A 24,351-nucleotide genomic window follows, 5' to 3' on the forward strand; every position below is an offset into this window, starting at 1 on the left:
TATTTATCCTTAATGCTGTTATTTCTTTATTGGGATTCTTTGGAGCCCTTTCTGACGGCCCAGCTATTTCTCTCCCCTAACTCTTTAGCTTCCTGGCAGGTCCTAACAAAAACTGTGTTTTGGGCACCAGCAGTGCCCGGAGGGTGCATTGGGGTCTAGCATGGCTTTGCCTCCGGCAGCAGCGCCCTGCAGAGGGAGACAGGCGCTCTAGCCATGGAACAATCCACTGATTCCAGCTCCCAGGGAGCATGGCAAGCACGCAGAAACACTGAAAATCCCCGCAAAACTGTGGTCCCCAGCTAACATCCCCCCAAACAATGGGAAGAGTTTGTTGGATTTAAATGTGTGTTAATCAGAGATTCTCGCCAAGAAAACTCCCTAATGCAACCAACCAAATTCCCCGGGTTCGTTCCTAGGGAAATTAAGCCGGCTGTGTTTGCACTGTCCCGGTATTTCACTTCCTTACAGTTGCCCGCTCTCCTGGCCGCCGGCAGGCAGCGCACCCGGCCTCGGGGCCTGCAGGAGTCCCCGCGGCTCAGCCGGGGCGGGCCGAGAAAACTGTGTCTCAGGGGCTTTGGGTTTGCATTGAGAAGCGGCTTTTAGGCGAGTCCCAAGCCGTGAGCACACACACCACAACCCCACCACGGCCGGCTTTCAGCGCCCCGTCTTTAGCAGCGCTCAGGGCGGAGCGGAGCTCATCCTAATGGCTCTCCATAGAAGCACCAGCAGCGCGGAGCGAACACGGCCCGGCAGGAGGATTCAGCTGCTGGTGGTGTCAGCCTTGTGCGTGTCGGGGAAGGGGACAGTGACAGTGACACCGTTGTGCGTGTCGGTGAAGGGGGGACAGTAACCGTGACACCGTTGTGCGTGTCGGGGCGGGGAACCGTGAGGCCGCAGCTCCCGCCCCGCCGGCGCTGCCCCTCCGCGGCGGCAGAGGGCGCTGCAGCGGCCGTGGCGCCCGGGAGGCCGCGACGGCTGCGAGCGACGGCTGCGGCGCTTCCCGAGCAGAAGCGGAAGCGGCGGCGGGCTGGGAGCGGCCGCGGGTCGCGGTGAGTCCGGCGGAACGCGCGGGGCGGCCGGGTAGGCGGGGGCTGCGGCGGACCTGGACACCGGACTCGGGGAGCGAGGGCCCGCCTGGACTCGGGCCGCTGCGGGCGTGCGGCGGTGCCCGGCGCGGAGCGTTTTTCCCCTGCGCCGGGGCTGCCGGCTGGGGAGCAGAGCCCCCTCCTGCCCTGCCCCGCGGAGCCCTGCGGCCTCTTCCACCGAGCTCGGGGCATGGCCGGGCCGGGCCGGGCCGGGGGTGCCGGGGCTGCGCGCTGTGGGCTGGGGCGCGCCGGCTGCGCTGCTCCGGAATTGAAAGCGCGGCGCGGGCAGCGCAGCGGGGCAGAGCCCGGCCGGCCCGGGGCCCGCAGGCACGGCCCGGGGCCCGGCGGTGGGAACCCGGCCGGAGTGACTCTGCCCTGCCTATGCCCTGCCCCTAGCCGTCGGACAGCGGCGGGAGCGTGAGCAGCGGGGGCTCTCGGGCTGTGCTCCCGCTTGGCTCCAGGGCATCAGCTGAACTTGGGCTCTGGATTCCCCGCTGTGAGATAGGGACACTCAGTAAATTATTCTGGAACGCGTTAAAGGGTAATTTGCAAGATAAGTTACTGTTTCTAAACCCGACAGCCCTTATTTTCTAGTAGAGACTGGCAATATTTAATACTTACACTAACGTTATTAGCATGAATTAGAAATTATTACTTCACTAGTCATAAGTTATTACTTCACTAGTAACTTCCATCAATTTCATCTGGCTGAGATAGGTCACGCTGTCTTTTCGTGCTTAAACGGAAATATCAGCTGTAGGTGGGAGGAAAATGTTCTAATTATATCCCTTAGACCTAGTCATTAAAGCTTGCCGAAAGTATTCCCCCATGTTTGCCTCTGACACCTTCTGCACGCTACCCCTCAGCTCTGTGGATTTTGTGGTGTCACTGTGAGTGATTAATAAAGTGTTGATTTGAAGCTTTGGGTGAATTCTGCACTGTGTTCACCAGCTGTTGAATGACTTGCAATGAAACTGCTTTGTCTTCCCGTAGAATGAAAAGGCCATAAAACTTGTCTTTCTAGTACAAGAAGGGGGGGAAAAAAGTTACAGAAGTGTGCTGATAAAAGCACTTGGATTGTTTTAATGGTATCATCCTGGGCATAATTCTTCTGCATATTCCACATTACCTACAGCTTTTCCCAGTGAGTGAAGATTCATGGAGCTCAGTCAGACTGTTGAATGAGAACTTGTCAAGACATAAATGGCTTTTAAGTTTCGTAGTATTGCAACACTGCAGCACTGCTTTCAGTCTTAGAAAACTGCTACTGTATTACACAAGACACGAAACAGGTACCTATGCTGATAGAACTTCAGTGTGAAAATGTACCTGAGGTGAACGTGAGTTCTTTTCTTCACCCATTGAACTTTGATTTTTTCGGGTTTACTGAGTCAAGAAGAGAAACTTTTGTATCTCAGTAGCACAGATTAGCTAAGCACATGAAAAAAAAAAAAAAGTTTTAGATCCAAACTGTGAAAACTGGCCATAAAATATTCTGGGTATAAAGCATATCAAAAAGAAAACAAAAGTAAATGTCAGTTGGAGTGAAAAGGAGTAATGTCTTAGTTGTTTCAGATTGTGTGTTTAGTTCACTGTTTGCTTTCCCAGGGTCTCAGATCATTTTACTAATGCCTCATGCCTGTAGAGGTAGGTGGTAATTAAGTGTCGCCTGGAGCCTGTGCCTTGTGGAATCACATTTGTTCACGGCCATACCTCTCCCTCCCTGTTTTTAAGTGCTTTATGGGTGTTGACTTGGTCCCCACTAGGGCAGCATCTTGCATTCTCTTTGGATCTACTGAGGGGTATAGAAAGGCATAATGCATATCTCAGTGTGTTCTCAGTGTGCAAAGGGAGAGCAGAAACCACAGTCACTGCCAAAGTAAAGAGTTAAATGGTACTGTTCTTCTCACTGACAGCGTTTTCCTTGTCTTTGTTATTCTGAACATTTCCCAGGAAATTCTGTCTAAAAGTTCATAAACTGAAGAAAGTTTCAGGGAATTTTGGCTTGGGTTTGGTTTTTTGTTATGGAAAAACCCATAGAATATCTTGGTCTTAAATACAGTATAGTATGCTTCCACTGCTCACTAAAATGAAATTTGTTTTGACATACTTAAATAAGTTAAAATATGAATGTAACTGTGAGTGTGCCACCATCTAGTCTCCTAAGTAACATTCAAGCATGAAAATACTTAGGTGATTAAAGCCTGACAGCATTCTTTCCAAATAAAGAGAAATCACCTGGAAGTCTTCAGAAATCCCCAAGGGCTGCTCTGCTCTAGTCAGGAGCTCTTTATAGTCTAGTGAGCTCTGAATGTTGTTTGTTTTTGCCTCAAACAAAAATGCTTCTTTCAAGTCTTTAGGTTCACATGTTAAAATGCTGCGAGTGTGGTGGCTGCCCAAAAGACTTGGATGTCTGAAAGGTTACTGCTATTAGAAAAAAAAGGTTGTATCTCAACAAAATAAGCAAAATGCTTGCAGACTTTCACAAGAAATTAGAATTTAGTTCTTGCAGTTACAAGTTCTGCCTGAATCTCCTATTGCTTCAGCTTGTCTAGCCATTTGATAGCTTTGAAATGAAAGTGTTTTATAGGTATTAATTAAAAGGCATTAGCATAATTCCATGTGTTCTGCCTGGATGAGGCCATAGTGATGATAACTACAAAGCTCCTATTGGAAACATACGGTGCTTATCAGTTATCAGTAGACTATTGATTAATGTGCCTGGGAATAAGTGTTGCAAGTATTACTCCATAAATGAATTATCCAAAGTCACTCCACTGGTCTGTCAGTCTCATGACCCAGAAATCTATGCATACATACATATACAAGGCAGCTGAAGAAAAGAGAAAAGTTTGGCCAGTTTTTCTGTCAATGTAGTGCTAAAGGCATTTCCCCTGCTGGATGTGTGCTGGCCAGGCTGCAAGGAAATTCATTATATTTGTGAACTTTGAGTAAGAAAAAGGATTTGGAATAGTCCTCTGTATTGATTCATTATTTATATGGGTAGTCAGTGTCAATTTTCCAGAAAAGGTCATGTGGAAATTAATTGTATAAGCACTTCCTGATTTACAATAAAAATTTTCTCTTACAGCAACTGATACTTCCTTGCACAGTATTCCTTAAGTTAGTGCTTGAAAATATGATTTCATATTTCAGTGTTCACAATGCCTACTTTTACTCCTCTCTAATACTCTTAATGATAGTGAGGTTTTACAGGAAATCTGAAGACATTTTCTGATAACAGTGATTTTTTTATTTTTTTTATTTAGAGGAGTTTGGCATTTGAAAATCTATAAGTCCTACCTAAACTCCATTATACTACAGAAGTTGAAAAATCAGAGTACTGAGCTTTGTAGCATGCATTAATTTAAAATATGAGCAGTTTAAATTCTGCTTTGAAGTAGTTTCTGTCCATCATAAGGTGCATTATTCTCACAGGAGTTTGCTCTTCTGGTCTGACTGTGCTATCTCACATCAGCCTAATCACTGTGTAATGTGGCAGTGTAAATAGCAACAGAGAACAGGTTACTTCGTGAAGAAAGGTGTCATTATGGTTCAAAGCTGGAAGAGTGGGATGGGGACTCCTTTTCTTTTAACTGTCCTTTAACTGTCTTTTCTGGGGCATGGAAGTTTCATCCTCAGGGCATTCCCAGGCTTCTGCAGCAGAGGTAATGATCAAACAAGTTCTGTCCATTACCACTTGGCATGGAAAGCACCTTCCTTTCTGTTGGCAAACAACACTGTTGCTGTTGCCTTGGAGAGCGAAATCAACCTTTGCCAGCCCAAGGCCTGGGTACCTCTGTGCCCAAGCTAAAGCCCTTTATCTCCAGAGTCAGCAGGTGTGGCAGCACTTCCTAGCTCTAGAAAAGAGCATTTCAGGTACATTACCAAATGTAGTCTAAGACTTTCTCTGCCTTAGACACCTCACGCTACCAAAAGCAAGAATTACCAGGTAATGATCCAGTTTAATTGCTGCTGTTCCTGGATCTGAGAGCTGGATGTTGTGGAAACAAAAAAAGGTACAGAAAGCAGTCTAGAAAAGTGTTTAATGTGTCAAACAACTAACATTTTTAAAAGATGATAAGTTCTCAAGGCTGTGGTATACACAGGGTATTTAAATTAATATTTGGCTGTTCTTGTACTTGCATTTGACTTAGTCGTTATTCTTCCTCTGTGCTGAACAAAACTATTATCAATAAGAAGAAAAACTGATGTGGATTTTAGGAGATCGTAGTTTTATTTCACTGGAAACCTGTTTCATAATCAAAAAAAAAGGGTAGCAGCTTGATTTGAATTTTGAGATATTTCCTAGTTTGGGGTTTAAAATCCATCCTTTTCCAGCCTAAGCATTTTTTGAACTCCCCAGGAGAGGAAGGTGAAAAACTGCTACAGTAAGCTCACAGATTGTCTGCTCTACCTTCACTGGGGAAAAGACCTGTCATTACCATTCAAAGTACATTTTTCTGTGGCTGGTTTTGTCCTAGCATTGCTCTGTCCAAGAAGATTAAACCTATGTTCTACTCTTGGAGGATAAAGTAATTCCCACAAGAAACAGGTCTAATTCCTAGTACAGGAGTTACAATACATAGAGAAATTAGTTTAAACTATGCTGGAGTAATAAGGCCTTGGTTAATTGTCTGAGTAACAGCAATGTGGATTTTGATTTGGAAAACTGTGCCTTGCCCCACGCCTAAAATATGTGTGGAGGAAGGAGCATTTTGCTCACAGAGAAGATGAAATAGATAAAAGTAGGAAGAATCCTATCTTAGATAAAATATGAACAAAGTTTAAAATCTGGCTCTTAATCACCTTAAGTTGCCTCTTTGTGTCTGAATTTCCCAAGCTAAAAAGATGTGCACTTCTTTTTTTGTGAACCTCTTGGTCATATGAAGATAAAGAGCTCCATGTAGGAGTGCAGTGTGTCACTGAATAAGGGGGGGTTTGTGTCAGACTGAGAAGTTGACTGATTGCAGTTGTTCATTCATTAAACTGACTCCAGTATGGCAGTTTGTGTCTATAGACTGAATATACTTATCTGCTATGTCTGTAGAAACAATTCAAATGGCCAGAGACACTGCTTGCATAGCATTTAAATCTACAAAGTGTTCAACTAGTGAGATTATACTAAATCAGATGCTGGCTTCTTCTTTATAAAAACAGAATTGTAAATAGTATGGGATTTTTTTTCCTGGGAACAGCCCAAGAGAAGAGTCACGCAATTCACAGTAATTGCAATTCTTTGCAATTAATGTGACAGCTGAATTTGACTAAAGCTGTTTTATATTTCTTCTTGTGACTTCCTGAATTCCTTTGTGACATTACATTAAAGGGACGTATGTTCCTCTTCCCTTTCTTAGTCTCACTAAATATATCTCTGTGGCTTAGAGTAATGTGAATTTTTCAGTCCTAGGCTGGCCTGTGGATTTTAATATCCTGCATACCAACATTCCCACTCCATTGACCCAATTTAGTTCCTGTGATTTTTCATGAGATGTGGCCCATGGCCCATCCTCTGCTGCAGTTGTTAAATTAGTTATGTTAGTTTACAGTGGAAACAAGCTGGGTTTCTTCTCTGGAGAGAGATCTACTGATGGCAGTCTAAAAAAATAATCTCTGTCACACAGAGCATCTTCCTAAGCGCTGATTCCTCTGCATCCATTCTCAGTCACAGGGGGAACTTTATGGGATTAAACTGGTCCATGTCTGGACTATGGCTGGAGCAGCTGCTGGGAGCATGCTCTGTGTTTAATTTGCATTACTGTTTTATTTAGGAGCCTCAGTGATAAAGCCTGTTGTGGTAGATAATGTATAGGGACAATACATTGAGGTGGAAAACAGGAGTGGAAGTGAGCAGCACTCTCTGGGTGCAGTTCCAGACAGCTCTGCTCCGGAGTTATTTCTGCAGAAAGGGAGCACTGCTGGCCAGCTCAGTACAACTCAGAACTGTCAGCCTGTGCTTTGAGCCTCTGCACCTTAGTGGTATTTTGGAAATGTCAAGAATGCTGCTCTTCACATACTTCTCATACCCCTGCATACCCCAACAAGATGGAAAGTCGTCTATTTATACAACAGAATAAACGTTCTGATTTGATTATTCTAACTATATCTAACCAAAATATGGTAACTTTGTTTTTCTTTGGATAGCTATGCCTCTTTTTTTGGTCTGGAGAGCTGGAAAAAATAGCTCATAGTGTGTTATCATGGGCAGTATTGCCAGTTGTTTATCATGTAGATGGCCTAAAGCACATTCCTGTGATTTTTACATGTGTTCAAAATATATATTCCCATAAAAACTAGTTGAGGCCTTGTGTGATTAGTATTTCTGTTGATTTTATGACACTAAAGATGTCATAAAATAAGTACCCAAATAAAACTACCTGTATGTCCTCCTCCTATCCATGAACATTTTGTAAAAATAAGTATGATATTCAAATTCTGATATAGGCAAGAAAATGCTCAGTTTTGTGAGTTCATGGTCAAGGTAATCCTATTCTTCTGCCTTCAGCATCTGCAGTAGTGATGCAGATAAACAGTTCTTAGGATTCCTCTCTTGATTGGATTTCCATCCCTAATATATTTTAAATGACTCAATGGTATTACAGTGAATTCATTAGGTGAACACTGCAAGAGACTTTTGCCTGTACTGCTGTGCAAAAGATTATCAAATCTGGGTTTATTTGGCTTGTTTTGCATGCCTGGCTCCATAACCCTCAGACTACTCATACTGCCTTGCACCTGGTGCTAATCTCTGTGTTTCAAAGAAATGTCATTTATAGAAAACAAACCACAGCAGGATTCTAAGAAAATTATTGTTACCATTAAAAAAATCATGGGAGAGGAAGGTTTCTTGGTCTTTAGAATTTCTATTTGTTGTTAAGACCTTTTTTTTAAGGTTCTCTTATTCTGTGTAGGAACACTAGCAATCTGTTTGGGGATACCTGCACTTTTTCATTTCATACCTATGAAATTTCACCCTGCTTTGGAGGAGTGTTGTAAAAGCAGGCTTTAGTATGCCATCCACCACTCTTCAGGGAAAGGTGACTTTTATCTTCTGTTCTTACAATCATGTGCCTTGTCCTCCCTGCCAGCTAGCCTGCAAGAGGGAAAGGAGAGCAAGAGCTCTACTTGAGTACTACTAATTTGTAGATAGCTTTTGAGGTGTGGAATTATTATCCTTATCTCATGTGGAGCTTCTTGCTCAATTTAAAGTCCTGTTGGCACTTCTAAAATGTTATCAACAATGCTGTATATTTGAATTTCATTTACAGCACATCAGCTGCTTGGTTTAGGTACTTGGACTTATATTTTATTTGTGTTCCTGCAGCTAGTCAGTTTGAAATCTATATTGTGAATTGCTTGATAGAGAAAATGCTAAATAACCTATATACAATGCAAGGAGATTATGGAATTGAGCTGTTGTCCTCCAAGAAAATATAATTCTGTATGGCATTTTTCCCACACAAAATCTATTTGAATGTGTTAGAAGTAAATAGTATGGAAAGGATAAAGGAACATCTTCAGTAGACATAGCAAGGACAAAGAGGGATGATTCCTTTTTTTACAGAAATCAGTCGTAAGAAAGAGATTACAGGAAGGGGGGGATGTGTTTGAACTACCCTGACAGGATGCAGTGTCCTTCCCCACATATCAGAGGACAGCAAAAAAAGATAATGGGGACAAAACAAAGGTAGTGTTTTTGAGTAGAACCCAATGTGTTCCAGTATTTCTGGTTGGAAATAAATGTCGCTCTCGCCAGGGAGGGAGGGTTTGAAATACTCGAAACCGACGCATGCTTGTGTCCCGCTGCAGGTGCGCGCCGTGCCATGAGCTTGCTGCACAGCGAGGGCAGCTGCGGGGCCCGTGAGGCGGAGAGCGGCTGCTGCGCCGCCATGGCCAGCGCCTGCAGCGCCGCCGCCAAGGAGGAGAGCTGCAGCGGCGGCAGCAGCGCTGGCAGCGCGCCCGCCTCCTTCTCCGACGAGACGCAGGGCTACGACGTGGAGTTCGACCCGCCCCTGGAAAGCAAATATGAGTGCCCCATCTGCTTGATGGCTCTGCGGGAAGCGGTGCAGACGCCGTGTGGCCACCGTTTCTGCAAAGCGTGCATTGTCAAATCCATAAGGTAAAGGAAAAGTTGTGGAAGCTGTTTTTAAGAAGAAATTAATGTAGCAGAGCAGTTTCAGGTCAATCTAAGGTGAATAGAGCTGCCCAAGATGCATTACCAGTGAGTGCTAATAGAACTCTGGAAATTTATTATTCATTAAAAGTGCTATATATGGCCAGAATGTCCCAAGTTTGGAAGTTTTATGAGCTTTAGATGGTATGCCGTTTTCACAAATTTACCCAGGTTATGAATCTAAAAAATTGATTAAACTTCAAATAATAATTTAAAAATGAAAGGTAGACAATTCCCCCAAATAAATTCCATTTCCAGCTCAGGATTATAAAATTACCTGTCTTTTGCCTATGATTGTTTTCCTTGATAACTGCAGGAAACTACAGATAACCTGATTTCTTTGTGCAGATAAGGCAATTCATGCTTCTAGTTCTTCCCTTGAAATTAGCTGCTTCCCTCTTGAGCTGGAAGAGAGAATGTGATGAGGGAATAGTTGTGAACAAAGCACTGAGAGAGGAATCCAGGTGGCATATGAGGGACTGGGAATAGGAAACAAAGGAGGAGCAGGCTGGGCTTATAAAAATGGATGATTGAAAAGGCAAGAAAGGGCAGAGAGTACCTTGTAGAGAGCACTTGCCTTAAACCTGGAATGAAGTCATCAGTGTCCCACACATGTGAGTATTGGATTACATTGATAGATATTATGCTGTAGGATTTTTCCTTTTCAGCATAAGCCAAATTTTTTTCTCAGCAATTGCTCAGATAGCTCAAATGTCACTTTGGTAGGAATTTATATATTCTGTGTGACCCATATGTAGAATTGGCTCATTTCAACCTTACTTTGCACACTTTTTGTAAAGATCATTAAACTGTCTTCAGTGTTACTGTTTTTCCCTGGCATTTATCTTATAGCATGCAAAATGGACAGTGCTCTCTTGATTGGTCTTTAATAACATTTGTCCATAGTTGTATTCCATTTATTTTTCTTCCCTATCCATCATTTGTAGCTCACTAAATGAATAGTATGTCAGCGGTTATGTTCTCTGAATACAGTTTTGTGGCTTCTCTGTAGTTTCTGCTACATAAATTCTCTGGAAGAATTTCTCCATGGAAAGGACCATGACCAGAAGTTTCTGCTTCTTTTATACTTTTTCTGTATTTTACTTCATTTCTATGAATAGTGATGACTGTTTCAGTGTCTACTAAACAAGGTGGAAAGCAATTTTTGCTCTTGAGACTGTAGACCATCAGTGTAATATTTCAGATGTTTCATTGCTAGTAAAAGTTCTCCCTCATTCCCCACTGAACTCTGTCTTTGGAGGACAGTTTGAGTGACTGTTTGGGAAAGCAGAGAGGACAGCTTGAAGTGCCAGACCTCTCTGAATCCCTGAAGGGCTGAGCTGCATGCTGAATTGGTATCCATAGATCAAGCTATTGATTTGGATTATGTAGTGTCTACAGTATGGTATTGATTTGCAGTGTGTACTGTCTACAGTACCAGATTGATTGAGGTATTGAGAAGCTTCCACACAACTAAAATAAAAACAGAAAGAGATATTTTACATTCTCTAAGTACTGCTTTTTTTTCACTGAGTGATTGTCACAGCCTTCATTTGACCAGGAAAAATTGCTTCTCTTTATTCTTCATTTCCCCACTGTCTTAACTCAAGTGAACACAGAGGCTAAGGATTTTAAATGATGAAGGATGGACAAGCGTTTTTTGAGTGATTGCTTCTTGTGACTTACACAAACAATTGTAGTTGTTCGTGTTGAAGAAGTTGTGGCTGCAACTAGAAAAAAATAATTGGAAAACCTTTTAAAGACTGGACTCTTCGATCGTACAGTGTGAAGGACATGATTAGATGAGATTTGATCACAGTAAATGTTTGCCTCCCAGAAAATCTTGGCAAGTTTTTAAATAAAGCTGTCTGAAGTGCTTTGAAGTACTATAATTCATGGAAGAGGAGAAGCTTATCTACCTAAGTAACTACAAATGTGTTTACGAATGTTACTTGTCAACAAAATATATTGCTGGAAATTTTAGAAGAACTAACTGCAGGTGCAGTAGCTAATTCAATTTCACTCCAGTCTTCTCCTGTATCTTAGGGCAAAGCTTACTTAGGGTGTGTAGTAGAGCTTGCCAAATATCAGAACCTTTGTTTATTGGAAAAGCAGAGCTGTGAGGTAACAAGGGGCAGCAGGGACATCTTTGGGTGCTGGCAGTTCATCCAGCAGCTGGCATGGCTGCAGTTAAAGTCTCTGCCAACTGTCTCAGCTTCTCAACTAAACCACTCACTTGTTGAAATCACAGAGCAGGCTTTTCTTTCAAAATTATTCTGGCTTTACTCTTGATAACTGTATTTTAATCTCAAGGGAATTTACAGGAATATTCATTGTACTTTGTAGCAGATGGCTGTTGTGTCACTCACACAGGTACTGTTGTGAGTGGCAGAGTGCACTGTGATAAATAGGAAAGCCTTCACTGTAATGTAAGCTAGAACTGAGGTGCATAAACTCAATCCTGTCACAGGAAATACATAGCAACATCTTTGTAGATGGATCTTAGCAGTGTTTTAAACACAATCCTGAGCCTTGTAAATAGTATTTGAAGCCTGTTTAATATCCTAAAATGAGTTACTGCTTTTTCCTTACTACACTTTCCTGTTTTGGAAAATTGCATTTCATTCCTATTTTTCCCTTTATCTGCTAGTTATTTAAACTGGGGATTTGGTAATCATTATTCCATTTTAATCTGTTGTTGGCTGCTCTTATTTATGATTAGCTTTTCTTTCTAGAAATAAAGCTGCTGTCTTGTCAGCAGGCCTATTGAGCTGTCTTCATACTCCACTAAACAGGGTGTTTGTAACCAAGCTATACCTGTGAAAACTGATTTCCTGTTGTGAAGTGAGGGAACATTTCTAGCGTGTGACAAAGATCACACTGGTCATAGCTCAGGGAGCTCTGAAACAAGGCAAACTAGCTGTTTTCTTTCTTCTGCTTGTTTAGGAGTATGTTTCTCAGGCATGTGGTGAGCTTGCTCTGCAAGCAAAATTGTGAAAGGAAGTTCATTACCTCTTTTTGAAGTGGCAACTTTACCTCCACTTCCCCTAGCAGTGTTGCTGATGTAGTTGCTGAGCAATTATTTCCTTTTCCAGCAAAGAACACAAATTCCTTCCTGGTCTCCATAGCCCACTAGGTTCTACTTCCCCTTGTGCTTGCAGGCAGTGACAATGATCTGGCCTTTGATCCTTGCACCACAAGTGCTCTCTGACATTTTTCCACCCCATGTATTTTTCCATTTTATTGGTGTTTCCATTAGCACTCGGGAGCTTTGATCCCTCATGCCTCTTTAACTGCATTACTTAATTGTGAATCAATATGTTAGCCTACTGCTTTCAGAATGAGCTGATACTGGAAAGTTTGAAGGAGGGGATCCCCTTTTTCAGAATGAGGTGATACTGGAAATTTTGATGGAGATGATTCCCTTTTTTACTCTTATTTCTAATGATTTTTGTATGTACATGCAGGTAGGCAGAACCTGATGAACTGGAACAGGCTGTTAGTTACCTTATGCAGGTTGCAGGCATCCATGTTCTGTCAGATTCCAAACCTTCACCAGTTAGCACTGACTTCCAGTCTGTTTGCTGTTAAAATGGCTTCAGATGCAACACTCAATTCCAAGTCCAGCGTAATTTTCATAGTTACTATTAATTTTTGTGTCTGGAGGTTTTCACCCTGTTTGCTGTATGATGAAATTGATGGATGGCCAACTGATCAAGTGGTTGTAAAACAAAACCAACAAACTGAGGAGTGTGTAATGTAATGCCAAACAGATGAAGTCAGTCTTGAAAAAAAGACAATTTTGATTTTTTTCTTAGCTGTGATCACCTTGGCTGTTCATAAAATGAGAAACAAATGAGAGGACGTCTAAGAAAGTTTAAGAAATTGTTTTGAAGTAGTATGTGAAATATTCTTTGATGTTTGAGCTATGTGAAGTACTTGCAGAAACAGGACTGTAAGTTCTTAGTGTCTTTACATATTCCTCAAGTTTGTTTCGAGAGTACTTAACATGCCATTTGTGTAAATAAAATGTGTTTGGGTTTGAAAAGTGCTACAACCCCAGTCATGCCACCTCCAGTGAAACTGTGTTTCCAGTTTTTCTGAAATTCATATCATATTTTCTGGTCATTGCCACATAAATACCATTGTTTTTAAAGTTCTTGCTGTGTTATTATTTGGCCACTAATGTCTTGCTGGTGTATTTTAAATTAAGTGCTTGGAAATCTGTTGGTAATATTGAAATATCTTTCCTTGCTCTTCTGCATTGTAGAGATGCAGGTCACAAATGTCCTGTAGACAATGAAATTCTGCTTGAAAATCAACTTTTTCCTGACAACTTTGCCAAACGGGAAATCCTTTCATTAACAGTCAAATGTCCCAACAAGGGCTGCAGCATGAAGATGGAGCTCAGGCACTTAGAGGTGAGAAGTCGTTTTGAAAATATGGAACCTTGCTTTCACGGGCAAGTAAAAATTTGAAGTTACTTAAATAGATATCTGGTACTCATTTATGCTGATTCCATGCATTTTTCTTTCAAGACTATAACTACACGTATTGTTTTTTAATGAGTATTTAATTGTAGTAAGGTGATTCTCAAGTGAACATCACAGTGCATGACAATTGTACTAATGCAGCCTTCTGCTGAGGATCATTCATGTTTATCTTTTGATCAACTATGTCCATGCTTCACACAAGTTTATTATATTCAACTAATATAGGTAGCTACTTTGAGAGGCTATTTAGTAGTCTCTCAAATTAGCTACATATAATACTTGAAATAACCATTTTGGAAAATAATATATGCCATTAAAAGGATAAATATAAAACTAAATTTTTACTGAGAGCTTTCTTAAAGATCTGAATGCATGAAGTCTTGACCTCAGTAGTGGGACAGTAACAGGCTGTTGGTAGAGTCAGCATAAGTGTATAAGGATTTCCTTGCATGAAGGGAAGATTGTGATTCGTTTGTCTTGCACTGTGATTTCTCTTGAAAATGGATGAGATGATTGTTCTGATTTGAAGTATCAGATCCCTCTTCTGCCCTTCTGCAGGACCACCAGCTGCAGTGTGATTTTTCCACTGTGGAATGCCTGCAGTGCCAAGGAACCTTCCCAAAGAACCGACTGAAGGAGCACATGACCCAAGAGTGTCCGAGGCGTCAAGTGTGTTGCCCAAACTGTGCCACGTCCATGGCCTATGAAGATAAAGAGGTATTTAGCAGGAGTCTCAGTTTTTCAGCCTGCATTCACATGGGTTTGCTTGGAAAGGGAACAGCAGTTAAAAAAAAAAAAAAAAAAACCTGAAAGGTTTTGGTCTAGAAGAGCTCTTTGTGCTGCTGCACAGCTGAGAAGCTGCAAACTCGCGACATGAGCCTAGAACAGGCAAAAGCTGGGGAGAGATTGTCCTTAAGTACAAACTTATATGGAGCCATGTGGTGTGAGGAGACCTGTGGACTTGTGTGAGAACCACTGATTTCTGACCTTACATCAGACAGGCTGTATCTCCTGCCCATGGAATACAAAAAGCAGTATTTACATGTGCAGTTTTTATGCCTGGGAGAGAGGATGTACCAGGACATAACTATTTTGGGGATATCTGCTACCGTACAAGACCAAGATAATTTCTGAATTCTTCTTCTGGCTATGCATTTTTCACTTGGGTGATACTGAGGATAATACTTTCCTTTTGCTGTTACCATTTCTTTATCTCTATATGGATGGGCTTTATCTCAAGAACTATTGAATGTTCTTGGATATTAATATTGTGAATTGTCAATCAAATGTACCTCATATAGTCCAGCAATACAATTAAAAAACAAACAAGTGCTTTCATATAGTTTCAGGACAATTGAACATGATTTTAGAAACTTATGGTTAAAATCAGATTTCTTTGAAGCATAAGAGCTTTAGGAAATAAAATATCTGCAACTTCATGAATCTCTTGTGTAAGTCCAGGATAAAGCAGTAATGTAAAACATACTGTTTAGGGTAAAGGGATTCTCTTTGTTTCACAGTTGCATATAGCTAAATGTAAAATTAGGTATATAGATAAAAAATCTAATGTCTGATCAAGGATGATTAGCCCTCTCTTAAATTGGGCAACTTTACTGATGTTTTCTCCCCTTTCTTTTTTCTGTTTGATCACTTAAGCTTCATGACCAAACCTGTCCACTTGCCAATATATATTGTGAATATTGCAACACAGTACTCATCAGGGAGCAGGTAAGAGACTCCCTTTTTCTCTGTTTGTTCCAACTCAGATGCTTTGTTTTTACATTGCTTCTTTCATCTGAAATTAAACGTGGAGATACAGTTTGTCTGCTAGCTGCTAAATCACTATCTGCCTCTTTGAAAATGTCCAGTGCAGGTGTGATACTCCCTTAAATGCTGCTCCAGCTTGCAGTTTCAGTCTGGCAAACCTCTGTAGGATTTTGGCTGCACATCACATTGTTCAGCTGTACTGCTTTTTGACAGGGGGCATGCTGCACATCTTTAATCTTGGATGGAGTTGAAAAAATACCATCAGCTGCCAGTGGTTATAGCTGACATTACAGGAAAAGGCTTTGATTTGGGCAGAGAGAGGGAGTTTTTGTACTTGGAAAGCCACTATTGGAAAGTAGCTATAAGTAAATTCACTACCAAACTGAGATGCTGCTTGTCCATTACTACTTGTCCATTACTGCTGTAATAGCCATTATTTCTTCTGTTCAATAACAACTTCATTGGCAGAAAAATGATAAATATTGATTTGTTTAATTTGGGATGGCAACTATGTTGATGGCCTGGGTTAAAATAATGATCTTGTAAAATTGCAGAATGCTCTGAGAAACAGGATTGAGCTTAGTAATGACAAAGGAAAAAGTCTGTTGTTAGGTAGAATAATGAATTGCAGAAGTGGGGAACAAAGAATGTTAAACATTTGTAATAATAGCTGGTCTTTATTAGCCTTGTGCTTCATCATGACATTTAAACAAGGCAAACACGCAGGGTTATATAAACAGGAATTCTGCCTGTGAAACACTGAATTATCCTTTGCTCTGTTTAGGGCTCATAAGGCATCAGCTGAAGTTGTTGTCCTTTTGAGGGAGGGTGGATTGGCAGGATCCAGAGCACTGAGATGACTGATCTAGATCTGGAAAAAATGGACCACAAAAAAAATGGAAGAAACTTGAACTTTTGGAGGATGATAATAAAGAGTGACACAATAAGCATTGTGCAAGTGGTCCTTCAGAAGGGAAGGGATTGAATGTGACCTGGCTGGAGGACAGCCTAGAAACAAAAAGTGTTTGGTCTAGCAAGGAAATCTGATTGCTTTCTGAGGCCTAATATAGGAACAAAGTCAATGAATTGTTACAGTACATACAAATGGAATGTATAATTTCTATCATCAGTTAACATTTCTGTTCAAAACTTCCATATTCCCTTAAGAACTTATGTAGGTATAAACTGATCTGACTTCAGGTACATTTTGAACTTTTCTGTTTAAAATCCATCCAGCTGTATCCTTTCTGGATAAGAAAATACTCTTGATGGAGAAGTAATATCAAATCTTATTTGTTTTAGATGCCTAACCATTATAACAATGATTGTCCTACTGCCCCAGTGCCATGTTTTTACAGTGCCTTTGGGTGTCCTGAAAAGGTAAGACTTTTATCAATACCTTCTGAATTGCAGACTTTCTGCATGATTTTGTCTGTCACTTTTGTAATGTGTTTTCCTAGTCTAGTCTCATTCACCAACCCAAAATCCTCAGTGATTTGTGGTTTTGGGTTTTTTGTTCGGAGGTATCTTAATTCTAAAGCAGTGCAGGTTGATACATTGCATTTCAAAATTGCTTTTTCAAATTTAAAAAGCTCTGTGAACAATTTGCTTGATGACCTTGCTTTTATTATTTCATGTTTTCTCAGCTTTCATGTCAAAAAGAAGCTTCTAGCATTTCTTCCAAAGTTATGGCTAAATACGCTTATGACTCCTAGAGTTCCATAAAGAAAATAAATTTTATTAAATTCTAAAATTATTAATCTAAATACTTTTATTTCTAGTTTTTAATACCTCTTGGTAAAATTTGGTCTTTCCCCTTCATTTCCACAGCAGTTTTCATACACCATTTGGTACCATGGAACATTTTAGCAAATTTAGAACACAGAAAAATTCTAAGTATATTTGTGACTAACAGTCTTTCAGCATGTGTTTGTTTGGAGTCGAACAGTGTTACTGAAAGTGTACACCATAATTAATGATGGATTCATAGGGATATTATCATTTTCACAAAACCTGAATTTTTTGTCATGAATGCTCACTAACAAGAAAGTGACCCTGAATACACAGCACTTATTTGATAAGATATTTTCAATATTTGATAAGAATATTTTCAGTATAAAATATTCCATATTTCTTCATATCTTGCTTTTACTTTTAGGTGCACAGTTTGATATATACTGTTCCTATTTCTCACTGTATGTACTACTGAAATACTTCATGTTTTTACTCAAAATTGCCTCCATTTGAAATGTGGGTGTTGGCTTTTAATAAGAAGTTGTTCTCAGTCTTTTCCGGAGAATTTAAATTTTGTTGTTTTCCTGGAGATGCTGCAGCTTCTGCAAAAAATACAATCAAAGATTCCCTTATTAAGCATTACATAGAATTATGCAACTATACAATATGCTATTACTAATGACAATTATTCTAACAAAAATATGTTTGTGACATCCCAGAGTCCCATACCAACAAAACCAAAAATGCACATATCTGATTTATATTGCAGTCATTTATGTCAGTTCTATCTTAACTTCCCAGGTTTACAACTTTATGCTGAAATCACCTCATATCTATGGTTTTTTGAACCCCAGCTGTATCAGCATCAGGCCAAAGACACAAACACCTTAAAGCTCTTTTCCAACCTAAATGATTCTGTGATTTGCCCACTGGTATTTGAACTTCTTTTTCCATTTTTCCTAACAGTGGTATTGAATTTGGAGCTCTCTGTTGGTAAAGTGCTGTTTTGTCCTTGATTTACTGCAGCTTTTCTCACATGACAAAAGCAACTACTTGTTTGATTTTCTTCAGAGCCACATTTAAAATGTGATTGTAGATGTTTGATGTGTTCCTAATGCTGTATCTCTTAAATCCTAGATGCAAAGGAATGAACTGGCACGACATATGCAGGAGTTCACTCAGGTTCACATGAGGATGATGGCTCAGAGCTTTCAGAATATCAGTGTTACTGCTGCAAATCCTGTGCCCTTCATCAATGGCCTACCCTTTGAGCCCCTCTTCTCACACATGTCACATGCTGCATACAACTGCAATCCAGAAGTTGAAAACTTCAAGGAAACTATTCAGCAGTTGGAAGGTCGTCTGGTGAGACAAGATCACCAAATCAGGGAACTCATTGCTAAAATGGAGACTCAGAACACTCACGTGGCAGAACTCAAACGCACTATACGAAATTTGGAGGGAAAGATTACTGAAATGGAGGCACAACAATGTAATGGTATTTATATCTGGAAGATTGAGAACTTCAGTGAACATCAGAAAGCCCAGGAAGAAGAGAGACCTGTAGTGCTGCACAGTCCTGGCTTCTATACAGGGAAGCCTGGCTACAAGCTGTGCTTGCGCCTGCATATCCAGTTACCGACTGCTCAGCGCTGTGCTAATTATATCTCTCTGTTTGTGCACACTATGCAAGGGGAATATGACAGCCACCTGCCCTGGCCTTTCCAAGGCACCATCCGACTTTCTATTTTGGATCAATCAGAAGGCCCAGAAAGGCACAACCACGAAGAGGTGATGGAAACCAAGCCAGAGCTACTGGCCTTCCAGAGACCGACAATCCACCGCAATCCGAAAGGTTTTGGTTACGTGACTTTCATGCACCTGGAGACCTTGAAGCAGAGAAGCTTCATCAAGGACGACACGGTGCTGGTGCGCTGCGAGGTGCTCACGCGCCTGGACTTGAGCAGTGTCCGCAGGGAAGGCTTCCAGGCCCGCAGCACTGACGGGGCCATGTAGCCTGCAAGGCTTAACCACAGCAACAGAGCCTTGCTCGTGTTTGTCCACATGGATCACTAAAGAGCTTCACTGTCCACAAAGGCTGGGTTTGTAAAAGATCATAGTTGCCAGTGGAACTTTGTTGTTGCTGGTGTATTTTTCTCTATATGGGCTCATACGTTTAAATATTTGGTAAGGTTCTCTCTTAAAATAATAAGCTACTTCTGTAGCAAGCTAAATAAATGAAGTGTTAATCAAAACTTAACTGCCCACAGGAAAATCCTATTGCAGAACTTGTGCATCTCAGCTTGGTAAAACTTTAGTCATATCAAATAGACCTGTAAGTCTTTTCACCTCAGTGCCTTGGAATAGATGCTGTTGCCAGGAAGGAATGAAATTATTAAAGATAAGGGATTTTTTCTTTTTCTTTTTTTTTTTTTTTGTTTTGATTTTTTTTGTTTCACAGAGCGTGGGTAAGTTGAGCAAGTTTCTGTACTGACTTATCTGGAATTTTGAATTTGCTATGTGTCTCCTGAAGTTTGAAGTTAGGGTTAAGACTTTGTTCAAGTCACCAAGGGTTCAGGGATGCTTTGACCCTTTCCTTCTTCAGGAAGTTGTATGTTGATGCAGAGTTGATGTTGGTATTTCCAAAAGATACGAGGTAGTGTTGTGGAGAAGGCTAAATGACTCTGAGCTGAGTTCACTGAAGAAATATTTGTAACGTGGTCTGAAGGTGGCTCCCTAATTCTCTGTATTTTGATAAATCTTTCTAGAAGTGTTTGCTCTAGACCCAGAATGTCAACCACAATCATCAAGAGATATGAATGTTTAGCATTTGAATGAAATCCCTTTGTGCAGGTCGAATCTCCTAGTGCTGGACATGTTTCAGGTTGTGAGTGCACACATGAGCAAAGGGATGTACTGAACAGAGAGGGTGATGCAGAATTTGTTTTACTGTTGAAACCTAAATTTGTACCAAAGCTGAACTTGTGACCTGCATTTCTTCTTGGTGTTGTGGGTGATGTACCCAAGTCATCCCCTGTGAATTCTCTGTGGGCAGCTGGCCATATCAGCATCCAACTGCTGTGGGTATCTCCTGTCCCTTTAGACAGTAGGAGTTGGGCCAACTCAGCAATTGGGATGGTAAGGAAAGCCTGTTAATTCAGCAGTGTGAGGAAAAATTATAATCCTCTTTGCTTTTAGGAAGAAAATCTGGCTTTCATAGTTAGTAATTTATCAAACACTAGATTCACTGTCAAAGAGGTTCCTAATGATGTGTGTATTATTTGTTTTCTGTGCTGATTATATGCCATGTAAATGTTAGTTTTGACCAGTCAAAGCTGAGTAGTTCAAGTTCACTGGTGCTAAAAATTTTAACTTTCATGGTGCTGATAAAGTCCTGAATCTTGTCTTTAAAATGAGGGAAGAAAAACCCCATAACCTAAGTACATATCCAGATACTGAAGATACTAAAGATGCGTGAGCTTATGTGTATTATTTATCCAAGCTAGTGGAACAACCTAAAGGCTGGAGACACTGCAGCTTAAGAGATACTGAAGAGTGTTCCAACTATTTGGCATCATCAAAGCAATACCAGTGGGGAAAGGGTGCATTGCTTAATATAAAAGACTAAAGAAAGACTACTATACTTCAGTGGTTTGGGAGGATCCTCTGCCTGCCTGCATGAGAGCTAAAAGTTCCAGGACCCAACCTACCACTTTGTTCATCAAATCCAGATTAGTAAAATTTCTTCTGCTAGTAGAACCTATTAGATGGAAGAGGGATTGTGTTCAATGGAGTATTGTCACTACTGAAACATGAACTTCCTGGCTAATGGTAATTGCAGTTAGTTGTTGGTGACTTTAGTTGATTCTCTGTCATTAGGGGACAGGTAAGCAAATGTTACTCAAAATAGGGAAAGATCTCAGGTTTAAAACCAAAGTAGATTTTATAATGAATAGCCTCATCCTATCAGCTGAATTGTTCTGGAGTGTCTTCAGTTGGAGCATTCCCAGTAAAGCCATTCTTAACCGAGAGCTGTCAATGTCCATGGCAGTGCACAGAGCCACTCTGCACAGAAGGCACTGTACACAGGTTCTCCATTTTCAGGCTGTGCTACCTATCTGTGTTTTTTCAAGATGCTCTAAAGCTGCCATTCTCTTTTGTTTCTCTTCTTCTTTTTTGGGGGGGCAGGAGGGAAGGGAGGGGGAAGCAGAAAAAACACTCATACTTTGAGAGCGTCTTCCTACTCCAGGTTCTTCCTCTACCCTAGAAATAAGAAAAATGTCCTTATTCTCTGTTCAAATCATTTATACCCAAGACCCACTAAATGCATTAACATTTTCTTTACTTTTGAAGATTTGAGTTTTGAATGGAATTTTTGATTCGAGCCTTATCTGCTAGATCTGATGTACTTCTGCCTCTGAGGAGGAAACTCCCTGTGGTGGCAGGATTTAAATGATTCAGGTTAAAGTTGTACAATAGCATAAGCCAATAGGGAATAGAAGGCTACTGCATGTATAATTCTGTACTGGCCACAGTAATATGGATTCTTTATTGACTGCTGCTATTCTATTGGTTTTGTATTTTTATACTACCAACTAGAACTCTGAGTGATGACAAATTACTGTAATATCAGAGTATTACATGGGAGACTGTCAGAGATAATTTTCTAAGTATCAGTTAAATCTTACTGTCATAAAAAGATTATAAATGTTTATGAAATATTTATTCATATACTGGTTCCATTCTCCTCTCTCCCCTTTCTTCAAATCTTCTTTTGAGAATTTGTTTTTCTGTGGTGGACTGAGGTATAATTGCAAGAACTATTTAAATGGAAGGAGAAAGGTCTGCAGCATTGAGTTGTCTCTCAGTCAAAGAAATATCTGATGAACCCATGTCCTGTGTAACTTGTTCAGCAGTGGGGTTTCATTCTGTAAATGAATGCTTTGCAGCATTACTAGATCTCAAGGTGGTTTAAAAAGTGGCTTAGCTTCTATCTTCCAAATTTCTGTTGTCTTTAACATCATTTAAGTCACCGACTCTTAGTACGTGTATTTGCAAAGCTGCTATGGCACAAATTTTCCAATTATAATATATTATGAACGTGTTATCTCTTTGCCTCTGAATGTCTTCCCCTGCAGGGCAGGGAAAATTATTTTGTTAGAAATGTTGGTATGTAATGTATATGTGGGAGCTCAGATAATGTGAGATGTATAGAGTTGTTTTTTAAGCAGTCTTATGATGTGTCTGGTCATGTTTGCTATCAAGGGATTAAACTTGTTAATGAAATCAAATCAGGGCGACCTTTCTGTTGTTTAGAGATGGCCACAGACCAGATACATTGATGATGGATACAAAAGATTATTCTGTGTCAATGTTAAAGGTTTGTATTGGTTTGCGTTTGAACAAAATGAAAGTACTCCTGTTCCCCTGGATGAATTGATATATAGTTTAATATATTTTGTAATTAATGCACACCTTTATTTCTGACAGAACTTTAAAAAATAAACTAATTAAACTGTGCACTGCATGTTGCATCTTTATTCACATGGAGGGCTGTTCAGAAATATTAACTGGTCCAGAACTGCTCCGGTAGTTTCTCTGTCTTGGGGGTTTTAGAGATGGGTGGTATCATATAGCATCAAGAAAGAAAAGAATATATTTCATGATAAAAACCTTCTGGTATTTATAATGAGTGTTGATAGTTTTATTCATTACTAGAAGATACAGCTCATGTAATAGATAATAAAATAAATGTTCTCATAATCATCCTGTAATTTAAGATGGAACTCTCAAAAAAGCTGCACACTCTCACCTCTCTGGCCATATCTGCTTGCTTATTTTATTTGTCATAAAAGCAGCTATGGGCTGAAACTTTGTTGCAAGAGACTGAGATCAAAAACTAGAGGGAATTCCTCTGTCAGTAAGAGAGGTACAGACAGTCTTTATTGCAATCTCTGATTTATCTCAGTCTGGATCTGTTTTTAATAGCATCTGCAGGAAGGTATATTCAAAATCTTAAGATTCTTCTGAGTAACGTTATTGGTATTGCAGAAATGTGCTGTTAATGTCAAGTTAATTATGACTTTGTCTTTCATCCAGGTTGGTCCTAATAGCTTCCATCAGTAATGGATAGGAAGGCTTGTTCAGACATTGGTTATCTGTTGTGTTAATCAGTTTTTAGTGTTCCATATTTTAGGTGCACTAAAATCTTCATTTGATGAGATGCAGTAATAATAACCTTTTTTTTTTAAGCAGGAAAAGCTGGCATTTGCAGCTGCCCCAGGAATGGAAAGTCCATGTGTAGAAGCAGAAGTGCAGAAGAACAGGAGCATGTTCTCACCTGTGTAAGTACAAATGTACATGTACCTGTACATTTCTGGAAAAAAATGGTTGAACTAGATATGGACCAGGATACTCTGACTGGATATTTTCCTGAACAAATACCAGTTCATTGCAGCAACTTCACAACAAGAGTGTGTTTTAGCTAAAATCTTTAACTAGTGCCAAACCAGTTGCTTTGCTACCTTACTCATCCCCAAAAAGCAGGAGCCCAACACTCCAGCTGTTCTGGCAAGAAAGAGAAACTCCCTGTGCCATTCCTTACTACCTTGTGCTAAACTTCAGCTTCTTCTGTGGTGTCACTCATTTAGGAACTATGACTTATTGAATCTGTTCCAAGACAGCATTTACAGAAGTCAACAAAACTTCCTGAATTAGCCCTGAAAAAGGTCAAGTGTGGTATTGGCATATGCAGCAGATAGAAAGCAATACAAGGGGAGGTTATTGGACCAAAAATGGTGCAGAGGGAATCTAAGGGCTGTCTGGATGAAATGAGTAAGAGGGCTGATGAATTCTGCCTATTACTCATCTGGGATTAAAAAAACCAAAAACCAAAACCTCATACCACTGAAATAGGAAATTTTTATGCTAGCACAAAAACTTAACCAAAGGAAACATTCCCCTGGCACTGGTCTCACCCTCATCATTTACCACCACTGAGACTTTGCCCACTCCATCTGGAAGGGAGAGTTTCACCAGCTGGACTGAGTCAACCCTTGTGCCATCACCACCTTCACAGGACCTGACAGTCTTAGTGACC

The 24,351-nt window shown here is 40.5% G+C and overlaps 1 protein-coding gene across 2 annotated transcripts; it reads left to right on the top strand.

Moving 5' to 3' along the window:
- The first annotated feature begins 987 nt into the window (after positions 1 to 987).
- Positions 988 to 22,772, top strand: TRAF6 (TNF receptor associated factor 6). 2 transcript variants are annotated; one of them, XM_064714514.1, is made up of 7 exons: positions 988 to 1,049; positions 8,895 to 9,204; positions 13,529 to 13,679; positions 14,310 to 14,468; positions 15,408 to 15,479; positions 16,821 to 16,898; positions 18,390 to 22,772. In XM_064714514.1, exons 2-7 carry the CDS (start codon positions 8,909 to 8,911, stop codon positions 19,266 to 19,268), a joined length of 1,635 nt encoding a protein of 544 aa, XP_064570584.1. In that variant the 5' UTR covers positions 988 to 1,049; positions 8,895 to 8,908; the 3' UTR covers positions 19,269 to 22,772. The 2 variants fall into 2 exon arrangements, with proteins under 2 accessions (XP_064570584.1, XP_064570585.1); XM_064714515.1 differs by lacking the exon at positions 988 to 1,049 and adding an exon at positions 1,065 to 1,080.
- Positions 22,773 to 24,351: the final 1,579 nt, after the last annotated feature.

This window comes from Zonotrichia leucophrys, chromosome 5 (assembly GCF_028769735.1).
Source record: "Zonotrichia leucophrys gambelii isolate GWCS_2022_RI chromosome 5, RI_Zleu_2.0, whole genome shotgun sequence".
Classification (NCBI taxonomy): domain Eukaryota; kingdom Metazoa; phylum Chordata; class Aves; order Passeriformes; family Passerellidae; genus Zonotrichia; species Zonotrichia leucophrys.

Bases quoted from the DNA above. Each gene is read 5' to 3' on its own strand.
- TRAF6 (XM_064714514.1), top strand. From the start codon at position 8,909: ATGAGCTTGCTGCACAGCGAGGGCAGCTGCGGGGCCCGTGAGGCGGAG. The intron at 14,469-15,407 runs GTATTTAGCAGG...TGATCACTTAAG, and splicing joins TGGCCTATGAAGATAAAGAG to CTTCATGACCAAACCTGTCC. The intron at 16,899-18,389 runs GTAAGACTTTTA...CTTAAATCCTAG, and splicing joins CCTTTGGGTGTCCTGAAAAG to ATGCAAAGGAATGAACTGGC.